This window comes from Artemia franciscana, chromosome 7 (genome assembly GCF_032884065.1).
Source record: "Artemia franciscana chromosome 7, ASM3288406v1, whole genome shotgun sequence".
Taxonomy (NCBI): Eukaryota; Metazoa; Arthropoda; class Branchiopoda; order Anostraca; family Artemiidae; genus Artemia; species Artemia franciscana.
This window is the reverse complement of record NC_088869.1, coordinates 24,775,426-24,801,935: the sequence shown is the minus strand read 5'-3', so window position 1 is coordinate 24,801,935 and position 26,510 is coordinate 24,775,426. Positions and strand designations below refer to the sequence as shown.

Genomic DNA, 26,510 nt, shown 5'->3' with positions numbered 1-26,510 from the left:
AAGAAATTCCCTTTTTTATCTTTTTCTTATTAAGTTTTCAATCCCTGGTGATGTGTGCCCTTTAATTGAAGGATGGCTTGGTTAATTTTAAAGAACCAGCAATTACAACTTTTTGCAAACACCCCCATTATTGCCCCCTACATAAAAAATGACAGAACCTCTTTCAAACAATACCTGTCATCGAAAGAAAGAAAGAAATAGGTAGTGACAATGTTGTCAATAAAGCTAATTAAAGTTTTAATCCCCATCCGTAACTCGTGCTATCAAGAGATGAAGTTTGCGGAGGTAGAAAATGCATCTGTTCTATGGCCAGACTCCCACCTGCCTAATTCCAAGTTCTAATTGAGGCACATCTGCGCACGCACGGATGCTGGGGATCCAATAATATTACGCATAGGGGCTTCACCTTAAGCTTCGCCTAGGCTACCGTTAGAAATGAGAATCAGTTTACTGCAAGTTGTGGGCATGTATTGGTCGCCTATGATAAATCGATTACTCATACTTGTTCGGCTTTACTCAAATTGTGAGTTAATTTTCAATGATTCGTTTTATTAATGAATATGTGACTTCATTCGTATAGCTCTGATACATAAACATCAATAGAGGTGTGAAAAAAAAAATTATATACATATTGCCAAAGATTGTCCTTTTCAGCCATCCGTCTAGGGCTAAACGGAAAGCAGGTCATCCTTGTCTGGGGTGGGAGGATGTCATTAAGAAAGATTTAAAGGAAATGGGAACTTCCTGGGAGCGTGTAAAGAGGGAGGCTTTGAATAGACTGGGATGGAGGAGGAGCGTGTGTAGCTGTGTTGGCCTCAGGTGGCTTGTTGCTGCGGTGAGTTTTTAATAGCAGTAGTAGTTCTATCTGTCTGAGAATTTCAAAAAGATTTGTCCTAAGCGTAAATAAAAAGTAAATAATTTTCACATTTTTCCAGAAAATGGACACTGAGATGTAGTTAATTCCCCCCTCCCCAGACTTAACTTATTGTCAACTGTTTTTCAATTAAAAAAGATAAAGATGAAAGGAAAGATTTTTTAAATCAAGGGATGGGAGCGTCTTTGTTTTTTTCCGATTTTTAATAATAAAATCAAAGAAATATTTTCTATGAGGGAGATGGAAAAAGTGAAATATCTAGGAATCTTAAAAATCAAATAAGATGCTGGAAAACGGATTGAACAAGCTGCAGGATGATAAGGAATTAGGGGAAATCAGCTATAACTCTAAATTCCACAAAAAACATCTAAATATCTTTTCAGTTACTATCGATAACTCCAGTCTGAAAAAAGACATTCCTATCGCACGGCAATCAAACTGAAACAAAAGCTACAATGAAGTTGTTAAAACGCAAACAGAAGAATGAAAGTTCTATAAAACACATTGACCAACTAATAATCGTACAAAAAAAAAGAAAGAAGAAAAATCAATCACCTGTAAGAATCATAGGCCCTCAATTATCAACTTACAGTGGTTTGTTCTAATATCTCGATTTGTAATCCCTGGCTTGTTGTATTGACAGGAATATGCGATATAGAACAGCTGATACGGATAATTCTAGTTTTTTTCCGGCAATTAGTCAAATGTAGGTCAATGATCTTTGGTTAAAGCTGGAAGAATCATTATTGATATATGAGAAGTAATGGAAGCTTTGGTTTTGTGTTTTTACGTAAACGTAAAAATTGTTTTACATTTGCAGAAATGCATGGTTTTGATGAAATATTGTCAATGTGATTCGCCCTTGTTTTCTGTTTAGAGTATTTGAAGAGAAAAGCCATTGATCTATATTGTATGCATGTTTTTTTTCTTACTGCAGAATTAATAAACAAAACCGAAGTTATTCAGTGACTGTGATGTTCTGCTATAAATTGTGGATTGGTAAAAGGTGTGGTATAAACTGTAAAATATACAAACCAAAAAAGGTATAAAAAAGTAAGAAAATAAAGAAAGAAAAGAAAGCTATAAAGTCCAGGCAACAATGTTAGCTTAGTCTATCACTTTAATGCCGTATAGGAGCATCTAATAATTATAACATTTTAACTTTTTGTGAGTGTGGGGGGGGGGTTTCCAGGTGAGTCCTCATACCGTTAAGTGTCAAGTTGCTTTGTTTTGGCCACAAAGTTTTGTAGTTTTCATGCCAAATTGTGTCAAATTCTGAGAAGAATACTTTTAACCACATGGGGATCAACTGGGGCTGGCGCTTCAGTTAATCTATATAACTATAGTTGGCGTCCCCTAATAATCTATATATCCAACTAATAGATTATTCGTTCAATATATAATTATATCTATTATATAATATAGTATTATATAATAATAATCTGATAAACTATTAGTATTATCAGTTAATGGTTTAGCTCAATATATTTCAACTAAACTGTTTGTCCGTTTGATTTTTAAAGCACTTTCCATGGGGTATTCTCATTGAAAGACGACTTTTGTGGTATTTTAATGTAAAAAGTTGAAAAAAAAGAGACACGGTTGCCCCCACCATATTTTGCAAAATAAATTTCTCTCCTCTACCTAAAATTAAATAGTTTCTGAGACCACGCTGGCTAATCATGACAAACAAAAAATTCATAAAGAAGAAATAAACAAGGATAATACAAGCCAGTGAAACAAGTAGATTACAATGCAAATATTTCGGTCAAAACCTCCGCTTGACCGTCCTCAGTGCAGAGTATAAAAAAAAACTACTGATAGAAATCCAAAGATAATATAAGAAAAACCCTAAACTAAACACAAAAACTAAAATATGAAAAACCTGTCAAAGTAACGGTGAAAGGGTAACCGAAATATTTGTATTGCAATCTACGTTTCTCACTTGCTTGTACTATCCTCGTTTTCTTCTTCTTTACGGTTTTTTCGTCTACCTACACATTCGTGAATTGAAGTCTCTGGTCAGGGAAATCTGGGCTTCTTTTTCCTAAGTAGCGGGGTGACAGTGAGGTAAGATACCTACACTATAAAGAATTTGATCGGTTCACGATTCAGATCGTGAAAATGGGAGCTATTTTTCGAAAAAAGATTCCGGGAAGATATCTGGAAATTATGATTTATGGAAAGTGAGTCACTAGCATCATTTGATTACAAGCTAGTTAGAGCTTTTTATAGTTTCTAATTATTTAGTTTTTTTGAAAAAAATATCTTCCACCCCCTGAAGTTTATTCCTCTTCAGAAATTTCCTATGCATGGGCAACATCGTATCCTTCGTTTCCTTCTTCTTTACGTTCCGGGAAGATATCTGGAAAAAATGATTTATGGAAAGTTAGTCACTAGCATGATTTGATTAAAAAGCAAATTAGAGCTTTTTTTTAGTTTCCAATTATTTTATTTTTTTTAATTAAATATCTTCCACCCCCTGAAGTTGATTTCTCTTTCGAAATTTCCTATGTATGGGCAACATCGTAAAATACTGGTTAGCAACATCATAAAATACTGCTAATGCTACTCCTGGATATACAGTTTCAAGTATACAAATTGACTTTATAATGGCAATTTAAACTTTATTTCTTATGACCTTTAGACAAGGCACTGTTCATACTAGGTAACCTCGTGAGTCAATAGACAGGGTAGCAAATGCATAAAAGCTATAATATTTTAACATCTTTTTTGCAGATTTCAGAACTTCTGAAACTTGGGAGCCAAAGTTATGAAGATCTCAAGGAATTCAGCTGTGCAATCGAGGAATTTTTATTTTACATGCCTGCAGTACGTGATCGTGCTCTTACTTATAAAACGGAGGAAGTGCAGCTGACAGCAGTCGATGAGTTTTATGTTGAGCAAGATAAAATCGGGAGAATACAAAGGCAGATTGCTCGTGTTCGAGTCTTTGCTCTGGCATTTCTATCAGGTTCGGATTTAACTTCTAGTTCATGTGCAGCAAAGCATTTTTTCTTAAATATGGTCGGATTTAGAAGAAATAGTTTGAAATACTGGACTTTATGACCAGTAAAATATGCTCTCATAAATTTATATGCTTATTAATGGTCACTATCTGTCAAACTTCGATGCAGTAGTAACGTGGAAGGATTTTAGATCTCTTAATTCTGCAGAATTAACCCTGAACATAAAGACTACAAAATAAAACAAACTAAAATTTATAATAAATACATTATTCTTATTTACATTTGGTTTTAAGGCGTAGTGAGCTCCTTAACATTTGATCAAGACAAAATAGAAAAGTCACCGAATTTTCATCTTAACTTTTTAGCGAATATACAGAAATTAAAACAAATTGAATGATTTGAGGTTCATTTCGTAATATATCTTTTAAACACTAAGTGGTAACGATATGAGTAAGTAAGGAGCGACGGAGCTAAATAGCTACTGAAACTCTAAGAAACAGAGTCTTGATGATAGGAAACAGAGTCTAAGAAACAGTAGCATGCTAACTTATGGGTCACTGTTTGACCGACAACCTTATTAGTTATTACTACATAATACACAATTACAGCAGTCTTTTGTAATTGTTATTTTTATGCCTAAACTCGAAATAGAATGCCATCTTTCCGCATTTGTACCAACCAAGACCGTAAAATCTCCTTACAAAAATAGCCAATTCCAGTCTGGAATTTCTTCTTTTGGTTGCTGCAACTATACGTAAAATTCATCCAAGTAGTCAGTACTGCGTACGTCAAACGATTCTACAAAGACATTTAACATTATGACTGACTTACACTTTTTAGTCATGAAGGGCGCAACTAGAACTATTAAGTATCGTACTATTAGCACTTTAACAGCCTAAAAATACTGAAAGTTTTCCTTATTCATTATGGATCCTACTCCTAAACTAAATACCTTATGCCTCCTACCTGAATAAACGAATTCTAAACAATACTACTACTACTACTAATAACTCACTGCAGCACCAAGCCGCCTGAGGCCAACACAGATACCCACGCTCTACCTCCAGCCTAATCTATTCAAGGCATCCCTCTTTAAACCCTCCCGGGAAGTTCCCATTTCCTTTAAATCTTTAATTATGACATCCTCCCAACCCAGACGAGGATTACCTGCTTTCCGTGTAGCCCCAGACGGTTGGCCAAAAAGGACAACCTTCAGCAATCTGTCATTCTTCATCCACAGAACGTGGCCTAGCCATCTCATCCTTTCTTTCATTATAGCCCTAGAAAGCGGGATGAACCGCATTTTCGTACAACCTACTGTTTGAAATACGGTCATTCAGCCGGGTATCCAGAATAATTCGTAGGCAATTTCTCTGGAAAACATCTAGTAAATTGTCGTCCGCTTTTCTGAGCGCCCATGCTTCAGAGTAATATTTGACCACTGTCATCACTGTAGCTTCCGATATTCTAATCTTGGTTTGCAGACTTATCTTCCTATTCTTCCAAACTTTTTTTTAACCGTGAAAAAAAAAAAGCCTGAGCCTTAGCTATTCTACTTTTTACATCTTCACTGCTCCCACCGTCTACTAATAATACTACCAAGGTAAGTGAAGCTGTTCACCTGATCAATCTTTTCGTTACCCAACGTCACCTTTTCATCTTCACTTATTCCTAGCCTTAGTGACTAACATTAATTTTCAAGCCTATTCTAGCACCCTGAACTCGCAAAACCTCAAAAATTCATTCATTTTGCTCACACTTTCATCTATCATGCTTAAACCATCAGCATAATCTAAGTCCAGGAGTGTTTTTCCTCCCCATTCGATTCTGTGGTCTCCAATTGCCTTTCCTATGCTCCTTAAGACGAAGTCCATCAAAATGATCCATATAAAGGGAGATGGAACACAACCCTACTTAACTCCTGATTCAATACAAAACCAGTTGCTAGCCTCATTTCTTGCCTTAACCGCAGCAGTGTTATTCTCGTACATAGCACAAATCAATTTAATGTATTTTTCTGGTATACTATATAAGGATAAGACCTATGCTAACACTCTTCTATCAACAGAATCGAAAGCTTGCTCATAATCGATAAATTGAGGACCAAAGGTGTTTGACAACGAAGGGACTTCTCAATTATTAACCTACTAACTTGGTCGACACATCCTCTACCTTTTCTAAAACCATACTATTTTTCCCTTAAAACTTTGTCTGCAGCATCTCTCAGTCTAAAATGTGTCAACAAATTAGTCAACAAATTACTAAGTAATTTGCTACCTACAGAGACCAGACTAATGTTTCGATAAGTAAGACACTCACTCTTGTCACCTTTCTTACACAGTGGTTTAATTAAGGTTTTCCTAAAATCATTAGGTACTTCCCCTTTTTCAAAAATCATATTCATAATATTCAGTAGTTTATTTCTAACCTAAGAGCCACCATATTTATGAAACTCATGTATCACACTTTCAGCTCCTAGAGACTTATCATTTTTAAATCCTCTTAGTACTGTCGCTAATTTTTCCTTAGAAAACAAATCTTCCTTCACATCCAAGGTATCACAAACTTTTTCATTTTCATCTATATCTTTTCCTGCAACTGTATCTCGGTTTAGCACATTCTCAAAATGTTCTGCCTATCTTTCTTTAACTTTTTTCCTTATCACTAATTGTGGCCTCATTCCTATCTTTAACTGGGACTAGTCAGGATTGACTACTCCCTTTCAATTCATTAACATGCCAGTATAATATTTTACTATTATGCCATCTAGCTGCCACCAATGCAAGTCAAGAAGTCAATAGCGTCATCTCAATTTAGCGCAAGGTACCAGGGCTCCAGATATTTCCAAACTGTTCGGGGTTTCCTTGATCTAGCAGCTGGAAATTTAGGGTTTCTGAAATCTCTCTGAAATTTAGCATTACAGAAAACTATTTCTATTTCGTATTTAAGCTCGTGAAACTATGAACATTAATTTTTGTGAGATTTTGGAGAATGCAGTATTCCGTCGGAAAGGCTTGGGAAATCAGTGAAAATTTGGGGATAATGGAAACAGTGCAAAGAGCTTCAACCACATTACAAACAAACGGAAAAAGGTCCCTGAGATCTCCAGTCAAATAGCAGGTTATTATAGGTCTGGGTCGGTCTTTACATTATATGATTTATAACGCTAGGTGATGCAGTGTCCATTAAAAAGAGTTCTCGTTATGTACAAGCAATCTCCAGGCCAATTACGTAAGACGCATTCCATATTCATCCCTGCAAGATTTAGACTAAGATGGAAAGGTATACCATTGTAAAATAAAGTAGCGAAAGGAGGCTGAATACCGAAAAATTCTACCTTGCACGAAGTCCAGTGTTTCCTCAAAGTCCAGTTTCCTAAAGGACAAGATTTCTCGAGGTCACCCTAAAATGCTGTTTTTAGTCTTGGTCCTGGTTAAGCGACCTCGTTACACGTCCAACCAGATGGCACTGTGAAGCCGACTAGGCAGGATTTCCCTTCTTAGAATAGGGGGTGGAGAATGGAGCTTATGGCTGTTCTATCTTTGCTCTATCGACCTTTTACGAAAACGGCAACGCTGTCTTTGTGTTTTTTAGCTTTTTCTTAATTTAATTTTCAGAAAAATAATTCAATAAAACGATAATAAACAAATTATATTTATAATTGATTTAGGTTAATGCGGTCATACTTGTATGGTATACGCTCTACCGCTCAGGTTGTTCATTTATTGACGTATTATAGAACCGGGTTTTTTGCTAGGTTCTGGTTTTTTTAAGGCTGGGACAGTGTAAAAAAAAAAAAAAACATCAACATATCATCATGATAATGATCACAAAACTTAACACGGCAAAAAACAAACAAAATAGAAAAAAAAACTTGTAAAAGAGAAGTAACAAGGATAAGTAAATAAATAGATACCGGGCAGGAGGGGCATGGGAAGAAGAAAAGAAGAAGATCAAATAATCTAATTTTCCATAATCAATGGCGAATAATCAAAATTTTAGCAAACAATCTTTAATGTTTGCTTTTTTAAATTTAGCTGAGATTTTTGGGATGGATCAAATAGAATTTTTTTCATTCAGCATATAACTGTTTGCAATGAAGGGTATTTGGTACCTAATCGAAAACCTTGACCTTTCAAAACTTACGAAAGTAGTTCAGTACATCCCAGATCTCCGGCAATCCGAACGAGGATGTAAAATTAACAGAGATTTATCATAGAAATAATTTTTAGAATTTTGGATTTGAAAATGCCATATGAAAGTATTTAACACTCGTATATCATTTAAATCTAACAAATTTAAGAAAAAGAATAACGTTTTAGTTTCCGAAAAATTTTCAAGTTTTGAAGGTTGATGTAAAAAATTTCCAAGTATTCTTATTGCCCTATTTTGTAGTACATGTAAGGGTTTTATATGCTTCCAAAATGTGTTAAGATATACAACAGAGCAGTAATTCAAACAAGAAGCAAGTAGAAAGTGGTAATTTTTTTTTTAAATGGTAAAAGGAAAAATATTCTTCACACGATACATTGACCCAATATTTTGAGCAAGTTTTAATCTTAAATACTCATTATGATTATGAAATGATAAAAGAAGAAAAACTCCTAAATAACCTTATGATTGGATCCTACAAATTTTTTTATCACCAACCTGAAGCTCCTGACAAGAAATCTCTCGAGTGGCACGTTTTGAACGAACAAAAACGATAAAATTAGTTTTTGTAAAATTCGGTACTAGATTATTGGAAACAAACCATCGATTAACTGAAGTAACACTTATAGTCAGATTTTCGATCAATATCGAGGAATCCCTAGCTTTAACTGTTATAGCTGTATCATCTGCAAATAGAATTGCCTGGCTAATATTCTCATGCAAACCTCGTGGAAGATCATTAATATAAATCAAAAATAAAAGTGGACCTAATACTGAGCCTTGGGGGACACCAATATCAATAAGACTTTTCAAATTAGTCATTTTTCCACCGACATCTACTATGAATTTGCGTCCGCACATGTATGATTTAATAATGTTTAATCCTTTCCCTCTTATGCCGGAATTTATCATTTTGTCAAGAAGACTTCCATGATGTAAAGTGTCAAATGCTTTTTTTATATCATAGAAAACAGTAGCCACATGGAAATTATCATTTAAACAATCATTTATTTCTAATAAAAGAGCTGCAACAGCTAAGCGTGAAATAAGACAAAGAGAAGTGACATAATAGATGGAAAATAAAGCGCTTGGGCTATATATTTGCACATTAGGGGTGGGGGTTAAGTATTTGGACAGTTTGACGTTAGAAAACAATTCTTACTACATAATACGCAGAATAATTGTACCTAACACATTAGGCATGCAGACCGCTATAATTTACCGCCTCCCCTTCAATCTGCAAATACATAAACTATCCCAGATTTTTTTTTTAATTATTAGATTTTTATCTTACTTTGGTATATTTCATTAGCATTGAGTGTCAGAGAAACTTATTAGAAGAACATTAGGTAGGGCATCTATCATACAAGTACCGTTAATGCAAAATAATAGTGAATCCCGTTTATCAATTTTAAGTTTTTGAACTTGCTGAAAAAGGTGAAAAAATAAGTCTAATAGCAATAAATATTTAAGAGCAAGAGCAGGAGCACAAAGAGCAGGTCGTCCTCGTTTGTGATGTGAGGATGTCGCAAGGCAAGATTTAAGGGAAATAGGAACTTTCTGGGAGGATGTAAGAGTAAGACTTTGAATAGATTGGGATGGAGGAGGAGCGTACGTAGTTGTGTTGGCCTCAGGCGGCTTGATGCTGGGGTGAGTTGTTGGTAGTATGGTAGTATTTTCTGGGTTTACTTGAATAATCAAAAATATGAGGTTTATTATATTTTGATTGATCGGTCTTTTCCTGGAGCCCTGAAGAAATCGTTCTTGCACAAGAAACTAGTCATAAAAAAAGTCGAAAAACTAAATTTCATTTTTCATTGTTTCGCTTGCCTGAGTTCATTTTGTGTAACACAACACCTTGTGGATTACAATATGCCTAGTTGAAGAATTCCTAAGTAAATCACGAAATAATTGCTTATAGGAATGCCTGACCTGGAACTGGGGGTGAACGACCTACCAAGACAAGGGAAAGAGGTAGTTGGTCGCCATGATATTATCCCTGTTATAACTGAAGAGTGGATTAGGCTGGAGGATGTCGAGTTTCACTCATGCGTTTCCAAAAATGAATTTGATGAGACTAGGACAATCAAGTAAGTTTTATGTTTCAATTCTTCTTTACACATTATAGTATTTAACTGTAATAAACTTTTCCAACAAAACTCTGTTGCATTAATTCTAAGATTTTAATTTTTAAGAACAGGGTTGGAAAACTAAAAACTAGCAGTTATGCGGCAAAACATAAATAGCTTTTTTCATAAATTTTGGATAATACGGGATACCGGGTCCACAACAATGTGGAAAACAAAAGACAGAGATTCTCAATAGAAGTATGAATGATAAGCAGAGTGAGTAGGTCAAGTATATTTGGGCCTATCCAAGTTGTTTTTTTTTTATAAAACAGTAACAATTGATTGATGCTCTTTGATACAAAGCGTTCTTTACTGGGTTGCAGCTACCACTGCAACCACGATAAACTAAATATAATATTTATATATTTTTTTTTGTTTTAGTGTAAAATAATTGAATCGACCCTTCGTTTTATGTAAACGTAAGGATACTCCTTAATTATGCAGACTAATGAAAAAATAAATGCAATTAAATTGTGGTTATTATTCTGTTAATTATCATATTATTCTTCTGTTAAGCCAATTTGACTAGACTCGTACTAGAATACGATTCAGTACAATATTAAAACATTCCTTAATAATGCATACTGATAATAATAATAAAATATAAAAAAGTAGGTTTTGGTAGCTATATGTTAAATATTACTATTTTAAGTCAATGTTTACCAAGTTTGTGCTAAAATATGTTCCAGTGCAATATGGGGCTGTTCTTTAATAAAGCAGAATAATAAAAAAAAAAATACAAAAAAATAGCAACAGGTGACTAAAAGCAAATGATGCAAAATGAATGACTGGACCACTAGAAAGAAATAAAAAACTCCTAGGTTATAGTAAAAATCTCCAAACCGTTGTAATAATGCCTTACGACAAGATTGCAAAACGTACAATTCAAAAACCAAAATTGACTTTTCATTAATTATATCTAATACAAAGTTAAAGGGAAGAAAAGATTTTCTAAGTTTTAAAGGCTCAAAACATTGATATTTTGAGGTTCATTCATGTCTATGGGGCTTCGCCCAACTTCCCGAATTCAAAATAAAAAAAGAAAAGAAAACATTAATATATCACTCCCAATAACTCTTACTGATTGAAAAGTTTATCAACAACATACATATTATACATAAAGAAGATAATTTCTGGAATAATTCTGAATATTTAAGTTATTTTAGGTTTAAAATTATCAGGTAATTTGTAATGGAATAATGACGGAAATAAGAGGGAAACATCCCAAGAATGAATTTTCATCTTTATGAAAATATACCTACTAAATTTCACATGTCTATAGAATAGAGACTTCAGCCCTATAACAACATAATCGTATTTTATGTTTTTCTGAAACAAATAGTCATGAATAGCAAGCATGCCCCCCCCCCCCAAGGGTAAAAGTCAGAAACGATTGATTATATATTTGGATACAGGTCATTTGATTGGAAATTTTAAGTCCTGATGCTGATATCTAAAAGAGAGATCAGAACCAAGCACCATTTTCAGTGATTTTATAGCAAGAAACAAAATTTTCACGTATCAATAGAGTAAAGATTTCAGCCCTATATGGACATAAGGGCTCAAATTATGAAAAAAAAAAAAAAATACAAAATGGTCGATCTGTTTGAAGTAATCAAAACTTACCTTGCAAAGTTTCTGTAAAGCTGATTAGCAGCCTCTGACAAATTATTTTACTCCACCTTCCTCTCTCTATCCGAGAGAAATTACTATGATTAGCCAATATTGGCAACAAAAAAAAGAGTAAAAGAGAAATGACACCGTTTGAGGTTAGATTAATAAAGCTTGGCAGCTTCTCGACATAGAGATATTTCCCATGTGAAAATAGGTTTTTAAGATACAAGTATGTGAGAAAATTTGCATTTCAGTTGCATATTTCGTAGTTTTATGTTGCAAAACAGTTGACGTTTTGATAAACTCCAATAAAGATACCCCTGAATTAAAAAAAAAAAAACTCCTTCTTCTGATGGTTCAGTAAATTCCATGTGGGTTCTTAATTCGATGATAAATTTTAATGGCTCATATGGATGTTCGAATCCTATGATTTATTGCTTAAGGTCAACAAAGCTAAATGAACCCCTATGTCACCAAAACCACACTTCTTTAAAAGTTAAATTGCAACCGGAGCGACCCGGCTCAATGGACCAAAGCTCTAAAATACTAAAACTCCAAAAAACTCAAATATAACCGAAACTCTAAAAGAAGGAATTTTTATAACAGTAGTTAGATCAAAAGAATTGCATTTTAATGGTGTTCTTAAATATATAAGTTTTATCAAATTAGACTTACCCATCAAAAGTTACCAGCCTGAGAAAATTTGCCTTATTTTAGAAAATAGGGGGAAACACCCCTTAAAAGTCATAGAATCTTAACGAAAATCACATCATCAGATTTAGTCTGTCAGACACCCCTGTGGTAGAAGTTTCAAGCTCATATCCGCAAAAATGCGGAATTTTGTATTTTTTGCTACAAGACAGATCACGGATGTTTATTTGTTTTTTGTTTTGTTTTTTTTTTGTTTTTTTCCCAGGGGCGATTGTATTGACCCAATGGTCACTTCCCAATAACCATTATAATATGTAAACGCTGTTCAAAGTATGTAACTTGCAGCCCCTCCTACAGGGACTGTGGAGGAGTAAGTCGCCCCCAAAGACATAGTTATTAGGTTTTTGACTGTGTTGAATAAAGTGGCTATCTCAGAATTCTCATCCGGTGACTTTGGGAAAAATGAGCGTGGGAGGGGGCTTAGGTGCTCTCCAATTTTTTGGTCACTTAAAAAGGGGTCTAGAACTTTTAATTTCCGTTAGAATGAGCCTTCTCGCGACATTTGCATTAATTCAAAAACGTTCAGAAATATTAAATTAAAAAAAAGCAAGTTTTTTTTTTAACTACAAGTAAGGAGTGAGATTAAAACTTAAAACGAACAGAAATCACTCCGTTTATGAAAGCGGCTGTTCCCTCCTCAGTGCCCCGCTCTTTACGCTAAAATTTTTTACTGTTTTAAAAAGTAGAGTTGAGAGGAAAAGTCAAATTTTAAAATGGGAGCCTGGGTAAATACTATGAATTTAATAGTTTTCATTAACGATCTTGTGAGGAAGAAAGGGAGGAAACTACACAAAAGAAAACTAAAGCTGAGACGGAGGAGTATGTGTCCCTGCATTCCCCCTTCATCTGAAATTTCATTCGAGGAAAATTTCATTCGAAAAATACCTTTTTTTAGGTATTTTCATTGAAAAGATTGGTAAAACGACAAGTTGGCTCCCTCCCTTCTCCCATATGTTGACAAATACTTTTTGTGCCCTCTTCCTAAATATTATTGAACTGACACTACTAGCAGTTATATCAGCTTACCACCGGAACCTAGCCTTAAATTTAATTGTTCTGATAGCCTACCATTTAGACAGAAAGGTAACGTGAGTTCTGGAATTTTTCAAGATGGTTTCTAGAAAATTGCTTTGTGAAGAATAGAGCCGAAATCCTCCGAATCGAATTTGGTAACAAAATATGCATAATTAAATTTTTTTGTAGCTGTTTACAATTTACCGATTGATTTAAATTTATCATTTTTAGAAGGTGTATGCGCACATCAACTATTTGTAATTTAAATTCAGAGCACTAACAAACGGAAAATTGAACTAAAATCTATCCAGTTGAGTTTGATATTTTTTTCAAAAATATTCCTAAGTTTGAAAAGAAAATGCTGCAAAATAGTATTTTTCTTAAGTCTATTGTAAAATCCCTATTTTTAAAACGAAATAATAAAACAAAAGGTGGTGGTACAGCAACCAACTTTCTTTAAAAACTTAAAAGAGTGTGTTACTTGTTGCCAAAAATTCTTTTAAAGATCTGTTCTTTTGTATTTTAGGTTTCGTCCTCCAGATGCCTGTTATATCGAACTGTTTCGTTTCCGCATTCGTCCTCCTAAGAACCGAGAACTTCCCCTTCAGATCCGAAGTCAAATCATAACAACAGGAACTAAAATTGAAATACGGTCAGATATTCTAATTCCTGGATTCATAAGCCGGAAATACGGACAGATCCCTTGTGAGGATATTGCCGTGCGCTTTCCAATTCCTGAATGCTGGATTTATTTATTCCGAGTTGAAAAACACTTTAAGTATGGATCAATTAAGGCTTCCCATCGCAGGTATGATTGAGAGATGTTTTTATATTTAAAGCCTTATGTTAATAATTCGTATATCAACAAATAAAGGCAAAATGAGATGGGCTTTCATGCAAATAGGGTATAATTTAGGTTTCTCATCATGGTCATCATGATTTATCTTTTTATCTTTATACTATATATAACACAAATAAAAATAACAACGAGCAGAAAAAAAGGTCCTTAGAAGCGAGCTTGTGGTTTGGATCCATTAAACATTTATAAAACTACAAACTGACAGCGCACAAAAAATGACTCAATAACTTAAAACAAATTATTAACTATCAACTGGAAAATGGCCAAAAATGGTAAAAATCGGATCAAATAAGTGAAAAATATAAAAATAAAAGCAATAAGAAAATAAAAAGGGAGAACAGAAGCAAAGTAAGAGGAATTCTGAGTCTTGTATTTCTTTTGATAAGCTAATGGATCCTGCTTTGCAGCCCACTACAAGAAAAATGAAATGGTGCATCTCACAAAAGGAAGAAAATTTCAGAACTTTAAAATGGGTCTTTCCAGAGATTTCAGTGTTAGAGCTACTTTTCACAAAAAAAGAAAATATTATGAATCGGATTCAACGAAAAAAGAAAAATACAACTTAAAGCTTTTAACTATACAACCAAGAAACATTGTTTTATTAAATGTATCGAACGACGAAACAATTTTTTTAAATGGGTACCATAAATTTTACACTTTCATTGCAGTAACAGACAATTGTAATAGCTTGAAATATTTTTTGAGGATTGGATTCCAGGAGGATTCCAGACAATGTATTTACACTAACTTTTATTTCAAAAGCTCTTGCTTTTTATGATTGGTATTACAACATTACAACATTAAATAGATTACGTTATATTTACCTCAATCATACAAACTTAATAATTGTAGCTTCATATTTTTCTGGTCTAACGTGAATATTAGAACATTAAGGCTCTGTCTCTGTTAATATTTCGACAGTTTTCATTTTACCATATAATTTCTCTTTCTTGACTTTTCAAACAGTTCGTGGTAACGAACTGTAGTAAGGAGCAACCCGGCTCAATAGTAACCAAAACTCTAAAAAATTAAATTTTTATATCAATAGCTACATCAAAAGAATTGCATTTTAATGCTGATTTTAAATATATAAGTTTCATCAAGTTTAGTCTTACCCATCAAAAGTTACGAGCCTGAGAAAATTTGCTTTATTTAAGAAAATAGGGGGAAACACCCCCTAAAAGTCATAGAATCTTAAACGAAAATCACACCATCAGATTCAGCGTATCAGAGAACCCTACTGTAGAAGTTTCAAGCTCCTATCTACAAAAATGTGGAATTTTGTATTTTTTGCCAGAAGACAAATCACGGGTGCGTGTTTATTTGTTTTTTTTTTTTTTTTTCTTTTTCCCAGGGGTCATCGTATCGACCAAGTGGTCCTAGAATGTCGCAAGAGGGCTCATTCTAACGGAAATGGAAAGTTCTAGTGCCCTTTTTAAGTGACCAAAAAAAATGGAGGGCATCTAGGCCCACTCCCACGCTCATTTTTTTCCCAAAGTCAACGGATCAAAATTTTGAGATAGCCATTTTGTTCAGCATAGTCGAACACCATAATAACTATGTATTTGGGGATGATTTACTCCCCTACAATCCCTGAGGGAGGGGCTGCAAGTTACAAACTTTGACCAGTGTTTACATATAGTAATGGTTATTGGGAAGTGTACAGACGTTTTCAGGGGGATTTTATTTTGTTTGGGGGGTGGGGCTGAGGGGAGGTGGCTATGTTGGAGGATCTTTCCTTGGAGGAATCTGTCATGGGGGAAGAAAAATTCAAGGAAAAGGGCGCATGATTTTCTAGCATTACTATAAGAAAACAATGAAAAATAAACATGAAAACGTTTTTTCAAATGAAAGGTAGGAGTAGCATTGAAACTTAAAACGAACAGAGATTATTACGCATATGAGGGGTTCTAAAAATACTTTAGCATAAAGAGCGAGGTATTTAGGAGGAGATAAATACCTCGCTCTTTATGCTAAGGTATTTTTAGTAATTTCAACTATTTATTCTACGGCCTTTCTGATTCAGGGGTCATTTTTGAAGAATTGGGACAAAACTTAAGATTTAGTGTAAAGAGCGAGGTATTAACGAGGATACAAACCCCCTTGTATACATAATAAAAATATAAGATTATGAAAGTTTGTTACGTAAGTTGCTAATTTATAAGTTACGTATATTTTTTACTAATAAGAACGTTCGTTAGAAATTAAAAGTTCTAGTTGCCTTTTTAAGCAACCGAAAAATTGGAGGGCAACTAGGCCTCCTTCTCCACCCCTTATTTCTCAAAATCGTCTGATCAAAACTAAGAAAAAGCCATTTATCCAAAAAAAGAATTAATATACAAATTTCATTTTAATAATTTATGTGGGGAGAGCCAAAACCAAACATGCATTAATTCAAAAACGTTCAGAAATTAAATAAAAAAACTAATTTTTTTAGCTGAAAGTAAGGAGCGACATTAAAACTTAAAACGAACAGAGATTACTCCTTATATAAAATGGGTTGTCTCCTCCGCAATCCCTCGCTCTTTACGCTAAAGTTTGACTCTTTGCCACAATTCTACTTTTTAAAACAATTAAAAGCTTTAGCGTAAAGAGCGAGGGATTGCGGAGGAGACAACCCATTTTATATACGGAGTAATTTCTGTTCGTTTAAATAAAAAATCTATAGAAAAAACATTCAAATCAAAGTATGGCTAAGTAAAGCGAGTTAATTTAGCTCCTTACAAAATTCGCAAGCCGACAGAAGTGCCATCTGCCAGATTTGCAATTTATTTCTCTTATTTAGGCTGCTCTATACGTATGATAGGTATTTTCACAGTAACATTTTAAGGCATTAAAGAAATTATTAGCTACTTCTTTTGCGGAAAGGACCCAATTTAGATTTAGGATCAAAGGCTTATTATGTATCTTTTTTGCGGAGAAAAGGGAAAAAAGAATTACAAATCAATAAAAAAGGAGAGAAAGCCGTCTGACTTATGTATATACTTTACGGCCCTATTTAAATGTTTGTTTTAATAGGTACGATTTAGATTTTGAAAGAATTTCATATTTTGTAGGACAGGAAAAATCAAAGGCATAGAACGGTTCTTGGGTGCTGTAGAAACCTTGGAGCAAACACCCCTGGAAGTATCATCCGGAACAGCAAAATATGAACACCATCATAAAGCAATAGTATGGCGAATTCCTAAACTTCCCAAAGAAGGACAAGGTACGTAATCCACAATCGAAATCTGAGAAGAAAATGACAAAAAGGGCCAGACTGTTCAAAAGATTGTTCCCCTTTGCTTCCCCACTTTCAGCTATTGAATATCTTTCCTCCACGTACAGAACGGATGCCCTTTTAAGTCCCAGTGGCTAAAAATCCGCACCTCTCTCCCCGTTTTAAGGTCTTTCATTTCGGTCGTATAGACTATCTGGGTTGAAAACGATGATGGAAGTAACAACGCTTACACTCCAAAGGGGAAGTTGAAATATTCAGTATTCTTTTCAGTGTTTCCCTGGCTGATTGTAGCTTTGTCCTTATCATCAGTATTATACCTTATTTAATCAGCAAGGCTGTGAGAATTATCTCCTTATACTGGAGAAGATTGTATCTCACCGGTGGACAACCGAAATATCGGTATGTTTTCAAATCTTTTGAAGTTTTTCTATACAGCTGGTTTTGCGACTTGTCAGAAAGCTATTAGCTAGAGCAAACCTTACATCTTGGACGTTTAAATTCAGCGAATTAGAGTTGGCCTCCTCTTTTAGATAGTTTGAAAAACTGAAGATCTGACTCTTTTCCCCTCCAATGGCAAAACATGAAAAAACACAAAAAAACCTGTCTATGAATATTTTAATCAAATACAGTAACTAGGTAAGAAAAGATATTCATTTTAGAAAATCGATTATCACAATCCCAGGTGGGGCAAATTTGTATTTTGTAATTTGTATTCCTTGATTATTTGGTAAAACTGTCATGAGATGAGATTGATCCGAAACGAATATAACTATATACATGCATATACCTGCACATTTGTATATATATTCACATATATACTCATACATTCATTTATATATGTCATAACACTCCAAAAAATTAAAAACAAATAAAACTTGTAAATTTATGAAGAAAGGATTTAAAAATTAGAATAAAAAATAAAAAAGGGAGGGAACGATGCACCTTCTGCAGATAACAAGAAGAGGGAGACTTTTATTTTCGGAAACTTTTCAATTTATTTTTTGAGCCATTCTATCTACTACTATTATTTTTTATTACTTTTTGTGTCAGTTCCAAATTTCATTATTCTCGTACCAATAAATAGTCAGAAATTACTATATTTCATTAATTTATCCATTCATTTCTTATTTTGTAACATCTAAGTACTTGCTAGTCACAATTCTTAGGCTACGGTAGCACTTTCAAATAAAAATAAACGAAAATGTTGGCTTGTCAATTGTTACGGCTGTTGAACAGTGGTATCATTAAAGAAAATTTACAGGGAGAAGAGTGTATTTTCCAAATTAAGCAGGGTAAGGGACAAATTTGTATTTTCTTTGATTTTTTTTTTCAATGAAAATGTAACAAAAGACGCTTTTCAATGAAAATATTACTTACAACCACTTCAAATTATTTTTAACCGACAAAAGGCAAAATATATGTTTTGACTGTTTGTGACTCGTCTAAAAAAAAAAATTCTATCCATCAATAGTTATGGCTAGCTTTTTTTACCACAAATTATATACTGGTAAAAGAGCAAATTTTTAGAAAAATTGCTATCAAAGTAATAAAAAATGATTCTAACTCTTTTGAAAAGTAAGTAGTTTAAGATCAATGAAGATTTAGATAACTTCAAAGACCACACTGCCTTTCCATGACGAAAGTGTAACAGTTCAAAATAGGGATGAAACCTTTTAATCGACAGTGAACAGATATAAAATTTTTAACTGGAAATTTTGAACACATATAGCCTAAAGTGTTCATCATCAGCATTAAAATTTACTGCTGATGATGAACACTGTATATGTGTTCGAAATATCCAGTTAAAAATTTTATATCTGTTCTCTGTTAATTAAAAGGTTTCATCCCTATTTTGAACTGTTATAATTTCGTAATGAAGTTTTAATGTAGAACATCCAAATATGGAGAAAATCTGAGCCTTAGCAATTCAAGATAACCTTAAAATTGTGGCTAAAGTTTTACTATTGTGGCCAAAGCTCACCTAATTGCACAAATTATGATCATTGGACTTGGCTTAGCTGACAGGGTGCCCACTTTCGAAAATCATGTATACCAGGTGGGGCATGTAAACCGTGGCAGAAGCGTACCAAGTATAGTGAAAGCTATGCCCTGTGAGGCAAACCTTACAATGTGAGATATACACCAAGTGGTTGATTTATTCTTGTTGTATCTGTGTTTTTCAAATAAAAAAGAAAACAAAAACAATTTATTCTTCACACATCAATGGTGAAAAAAGCAGAAAGAAAATTTAAGAAAATTTGAAACTCCGTTTCAAATCTTATAGCTTCATTACATATTATTCTATTCTTAAATCATATTTTACCATGTTCTTTTCTGTTTCGTATTATAATTACTTTTTTATTTCAGGATCTTACACGACTCATACTTTTGTGTGCCGCATTAATCTTACGGCATTTGACCAGATACCAGAGAAGCTCCCAAGCCATTGCTATGTAGAGTTCACAATGCCTGCAACAAATGTTAGTCATGTCACCTTAAGATCACTTTCAGTTACGAATCCCGATCCTCCAGAAAAATATGTTCGCTATTTATCACGACATGAATATGCTGTTGAAATGGAACACACTCAAGGACAAGGTCCTAATGCGTACGTAACTGCCACACAAGTAGATAAACCTCCAGAACTACAAACTTCTGTAAAAGAAGAATCTGATAGTGATTCAGATTAGTTTGATGAATTATTGTTTAAAGCTAAATTTGATTATTTGAATTCAACGACCACTCTATGGTCGTTAGTTAAGATTTCTGAAATTTGCAGGTATATATATATATATGTCTTAGCTTAAAAAAGTACGTTTGTTTGATGGTCTTTATTACGTTTTAGAAATGGTCTCTATATAGTTTTCCGAACAGGCCAATTTGATTGGGCATCTGTCAATGAAGATAGTCGGGACATTTGAATAAATTGGTTTTGGAATATAAACTCTTTTGGGGACGGATTGTCAATGCGAATGTCATATCAGTTGGATTAATGAGATTAATATCATAATCAAATTAAATGATATATAAATAATTGATGGAGGAAAAGAAGGAAATGGTCCTAAATAATCCCAAACCCATTTTTACGAATCTCAATACGAATTGAAATAATTGTCTACAAGAATTTTAATGTTTAAATGTGTTGATGTGCATTAATAATAGTTATTTATGAAGCTTAGATGTTTATGACGTATAATGTTTTTCTAGTTGGAGTTAATTATCCTATTTTTGAAGTACTCGTAGTACTATAAAATTTTAGTATTATAACGTAGATCTCATTACGGTTGGTGAGTGTTATTTAGATTTATCTGTGTTTTAATATAACTGCTTTAGCCAAGTATGGCACTAGCAGAACTCTTGGACGAGGCTTTCTAGTCATAATGTCATACAGCTTTATGTACCAAAGATTTGTAGACAAAGTTAGATGGCATGTCTGTTTCTTGAAGGTTGTAAACACCAATTTAAGAGGGACGTCTGCTTAGTTTTTAATTCACTGTGTGTTTTTAGATATAGTTTTTGCCAATTTATAAGCTTGTATAGACCTTGACTTAGCATTTTGGTTATTCAAGATAAAAAAAAATGTTAGAAATATTTGGCATGGATTGAGCTAACTTTAATCTTTTCTCTTTAAAATTTAATCAGAAGCGTATGATGAAGTCTTTCTAGTACAAATAGTGATATCCATAAAAAACTACTGTTACCCCTGGGTTAAACCACGAAATATACTAACTAACCAAAGAGCCTTTTGGAAAAGAAGCATAAAACAAGAAACAAACCCATAAAGTCTAATCTTTTACAACGACTGGAAAAAGACACAAAAATAAAATTCCCTTTACTCTCCCAAAAAACGATAAACGAAATTTTTCCTGAAAGTTTCAACTCGATTCCTAAGTTGGAAAACAAAATAGGATATACTTACTACAGTATGTAGAAAATTCACTAAATTTTGTTGTAATATACTGATTATTCACAATCTTTATTTTGAAAATACAGGCTTGCCTTCAGGCTTTCGGCATGAAAAAACAGACAAAAATTGAATTTAGAGCTTTATGTGTTTGATTTTTAACTACCCTACTTAGACTTGAGTGAATTTAAAGAATTCTTTACACCTTTAATTATATGTATAAAATCTAGTTGCAGGTTCACAAGAAGTATGAATTTATGCTGTGAGCAAGGGGCTTAAATAAGTAATGTCTGGTTATGGATTACTTGATGGTCCTTATGCAATCTTAATCGTTTCCCTGCCATGAGAAAATGTTGGTTTTCTTTGCCCTTTCTCTCTCCAGAGTAAAATCGTTATATTCTCATGCTTGTGATGTTTATTGCTGCTTTAACCTCCTATGGCCTCCCTACGCTTACAGTCCCTGCCTTTTAGTGATGTAATTATTGCACTGCCATCTGTACTTATCTACTTTAGTTGCTTTGGCTAGCTTTTACCTCACACCCTGCCAGTATTACCAAACCTTCCTGCTAAGTATCCACCTATTTTCTGTAGCTCAGAAACTTTCTTGTTCGCTTTTGATTTTATTTTGGACTAAGTTCATTTAGGCTTCTCTTGGACTTTATTTTAGCAGTTTGAACGAGGATTGTATACAAAAACGAAATTTCATCTCAATTACTGGCTAAACTAGTGTCCCAATTAAGTTTGACAGATCTTTTGATAAAATAGCGTTTATTTAAGAAAGTGTAGACCTAATTGTGCTTGAAAGTAAGCAAAAAGGAAATTGTATATGTTTATATATATTCAGATTTCTTTTATTATACATTCAGATTTCTTTTTTTCACTTAAAATGGCTATTGATTTTTCTTGGAACCATACTAGATTAGCCTATATCAACATTTCAATAATTTGTTTTATATTGTTCTCTTATTTACCGTGTTTGTCTAAAGATAATTTGAACTGTTGGCGCCAGGTCGCCACAGGCAGGGTGAGTGCAATCTAGTCATTAAATTTGTCGTAGCTAGTGTAGTTTAGATTTCTTACTTGTTTAAAAGGTGAAGTGCAAACAGTTTAACAGTTTCAAATTTGTTGTCTTTTTTCTTCTTGAATTTTCATAATATCCGAGCATTTAAAATTAATAATAAGATCATTTTTTATACAAAATTCATTACAGTTACGTCACGATTGTTCTCAATTGATGGTCTTAACTACCAATTTGTTCATGTAAAAAAAGGTAAGGAGATGGTTTTTCATTTTTTTTGACGAGACATTTTAGTAGGATTGACATGAGGAATTTAATTATTGAAATAATCCCATAAAACAGCCACCAAAATAAAAGCTTTATTTGGTATATAGCGAATAAAATCATGTCACATAGTCTTTGGGATGCGGGTAATTAAATATGTTTTTAACATAGTTACATCTACTTCCCCCTAATTCCTGTAAAATAAAAAATACCTTTGCGACTAGTAAGTAAAGACCCATTAAAGCACCCTCATGGCACGACAAATTATTTTCACGGTAAGTGTCAACTACGACCCTGTGGCATAACCAAGGTCGTACTCAAGGGAGGGGGTACCGGTTTGAGTTCCCCCCAAGAAATTTTTGTCCCACTCAGAAATAATTAACAAACATGCATACAAAAATGTCGCGTATTTTAAAGTTTTTGCCCCCCCCCTCCCCAAAAAAAACCTTAAGAAATTCCTGGATACGTCTTTGGGTGTAATATTGATAATATTACATAATATTGTCTTCTTGTATTCATTTATCAATGCTATGGCTTTCTCTAAGATAAAGATAATAATCTAATTATTTAACTGCCTTTATTACCTTCAAGTCTTTAAGTAAAATAGAAACCCATGCAAAAGCTCGAATAAATATTAGTTGTCGATGACTTTACTTAGGATTTTTATTTTTTTTTAGCAATATTCTTTGCTTTGACTAAAATTGCTCACTTGACCATAAACAGACACACAGCGATACCTTTTGACTACTTGTTACATCATAACTAATATGTCATTTCTTTTTACTTATTCTTAGAACTTTATTACACTTTAGCCCTACTTAGAATCCCTGCTTATGGAGAAGGATAAGAAAAAATATTCCTTTGAAAGTATTCTTTGTAGTAGACACTGAATATGATATTTACTGTTAATTGCAAGTTTCAAATAATTCAACAATTGAATCTTAATTTTATTACTAAAATTGCGTACTGAACCGCAACAAAGTAAAAAATTGAGGTTTCAGTATATATTGCTCAGTGTGTACTTGAGAGTGTTGTATATTGTAAATCAAAAGAAGTTAAGTTATTCTGTAAGAATACATATATATAGATAGTATACATCTATGCATCAAAACAGTTAAAATCATCTATGAGAATTGTTTGCACTTCACGATTTGATGTTCTGATTTGTGACAAATAGCACTAGTTAAGACTGTGCTTTATACTTGTTATGCCAGTGCAATCGTAGTAAGTAGATTAGAATCGTAGCTAGAATTATCTCTTCCCTCAAGCTTTAAGGGAACTTGAGCATTATTGGAAAGTGATTGAATGTTTATGTAGAATTTATCTGAAATTATGCGGTATGTTTTCTTCGCTATGAAATAAAAAAGTATATATTTCAAAAATCGTACATATTTCATAAGACAAGAAAACTAATTAACCAGGCTCTTTTTTTTGTTTTGTTTTGTCTAGCAGAATCTAATGTGTAGCTTTAATCGTTTCATTTTTAAGCTCATTGTTTAAAGACATACTTTAAGTGCCCAGATTTGCCATTTAGATATTATAATATTGTCAATTTTCATGCTTTATTTATGTGTCTGTATTATTAATTTGTTGTAGGTTCTAGACAACTGATTACGAGTTGCAAGTAAACCCCCGTGAATAATATTGCCATATTATACGTGCTGTAAATCTCTGTATAATAGGATTTTGTCATTGCGAAGTATGTGCTTTGTTAGTTTATAAATTATATGACTGTTCTGTTTCTTTTATCTGTACAAATTAAATATTGTTGTCGTAATTAAACTAATTAATGATTCTTAACAGACAAGTTCATTTTTTGTACAGTTTAATAGTCAGTAGTAAATACTTAAGTAGACTATATATTCCTGAAAAAAAGGATTTGAAGGGGGAAATATTTTATTGCTGTTCTTTTTAATTAGAAACTGCATAATAATTCTTTAAAGACAGCACATGCAGACTTAGGAAATGTTTTTTAAGCTAGTATTTAGCTATTCAATCTTCAATCAAGTTTTCGATTCAACTTCCAATTCACTTCATAATACTTACCTTTTTATAAGAACTAAAACATCGTCCATTCATTATTGAGTCCCAAATGGATGCTAAGAGCCAGTATTCAATATGATTTTCACTATTTAATAGGATTACATTTTTAAAAACCATATTTTAACACGATATTCAGTCAATATTCAATATTATGCAACCGCTTAAATTCAGCCAATACTCAATATGATTGTTCAGTCAATATTCGATATGATTAAGCCCATTCAACCAATTTAATCTTATTCAATATGATTCCGCCAATATTCAATATGATTCAATACGATTATTCAATCAATGTTCAGTATGATCCAATATAATTTAACCAATTTAATATGATTCAGTCAACATTCAATATGATTATTCGATATGAAAACTACATCTACCAGATCAATGTTCCAACTTGGGCGAAAAAAACCGTGACCCGGCCAGCCGTTTTTTTGAGAAAGAGACGTATATCCAAAAACACAGTTTCGAGAAAACTGGGTTTAAAAATTCCAGAAACTTCGCTTCACTGGAGAGCCAATAAGCCTGTAGTAAAGGCTTTCAAAGTTAATTTGAGGTTTTTGATACTGCAGAAGTCGATAGGCGGCTTTTCAAATATATCTGAATTTGGGAAGTTGTCCATTTGGTCTTTACGTCTTTTTCACTCGAAACTTGAAAAACCTACGCCCTTTTGAACAAACAAAAATTGGATATTTTTTAACAAACAAAAATTGGAAAAATTGGATATTGGATTAAAGAGATAACTCAGACAAGTTCACTAAAACCTAAATAGTTTCGACTTAGCTCTACAATTGAAACAGACGAATGGTGCTCTAGTATCCAACTGAGAGAGACGTATGTCAACCAACGTTTATAACACGATCATTTGAAACAGACGTAAGTGTATTTTCTTGGTAAAAGACAAAGACGTATATCCAGCCACGTGACAAAGGAATCAGCTTTGATTGGGTTTAGGATATACGTCTTTTTCAAAAAGAAAAGTTGGTAAAAGCAAGATAATTTGTGGATATACGTCTGCTCAACTTCTAAACCGTTCAACTTAGACAAACATAGATGGCACCAATAGAAACAATGCGAAAATTTACCATAGAAAGTGCTAATGTCTCAATTTCTTCCAAAATGGCGTTTACGTCTGTTTCACAAAAAACAGCTGCGGCGAATACAGGCTGCTATTGGAACGTATTTATGGCTAGTAGATTTTTTTAAAATCCTACAAAATCATTTAATAAGAAAACTTTTTAGCATCACTTTTTTGGAATAAGTTGATTAGAGCAAGAGAAAGAAGACAAGAAAAAAAATTGCGAGATACGAGAATTAAGAGACTAAACAAAGAATCTCATTTTACTGCAACAGGAATTGAACTTTTTATTACAGACAATAAAGATAATTACTGTTATCAATAAAATAAAATAATAAGCCCTACGTTTTAACAAGCAAACTGAAAAAAAAAAATGCTGTATACAAAACCAAGCGCTACTACATAAAATGTGCATCGCTTACGGTTTTACTAGTGGTTACACATTGCTTTATTACTGAACACCAGTTATTGGAGTAGGATGGAACGCTTAGGGCAAAATTTCCACTTTTCTTGATAGATCTTTCTGATCAATGGGGATTTAACCTCTAACAGCCTCTTATTTGAAACAATTTACTTGTACTTGGCATGCAATATAGATGCTGTGGGAAAAATGTCTCATCTGTTATTGCATAAAGTTTTTAGTGTGGGATAAAAATTACAT

General features: G+C 33.3%; 1 protein-coding gene across 1 annotated transcript in view; it reads left to right on the top strand.

The window, feature by feature from the left end:
* LOC136029038 (protein stoned-B-like) overlaps window positions 1–24,535 on the top strand; it is a 69,681-nt gene extending 45,146 nt beyond the window's left edge. The window contains exons 6-10 of the mRNA XM_065707072.1: window positions 3,614–3,848; window positions 9,917–10,085; window positions 13,990–14,271; window positions 17,379–17,530; window positions 19,910–24,535. Coding sequence (XP_065563144.1) covers window positions 3,614–3,848; window positions 9,917–10,085; window positions 13,990–14,271; window positions 17,379–17,530; window positions 19,910–20,232 — 1,161 coding nt within the window. The 3' untranslated portion in view covers window positions 20,233–24,535. The remainder of the gene's footprint in view (window positions 1–3,613; window positions 3,849–9,916; window positions 10,086–13,989; window positions 14,272–17,378; window positions 17,531–19,909) is intronic.
* The last annotated feature ends 1,975 nt before the right edge of the window (window positions 24,536–26,510 follow it).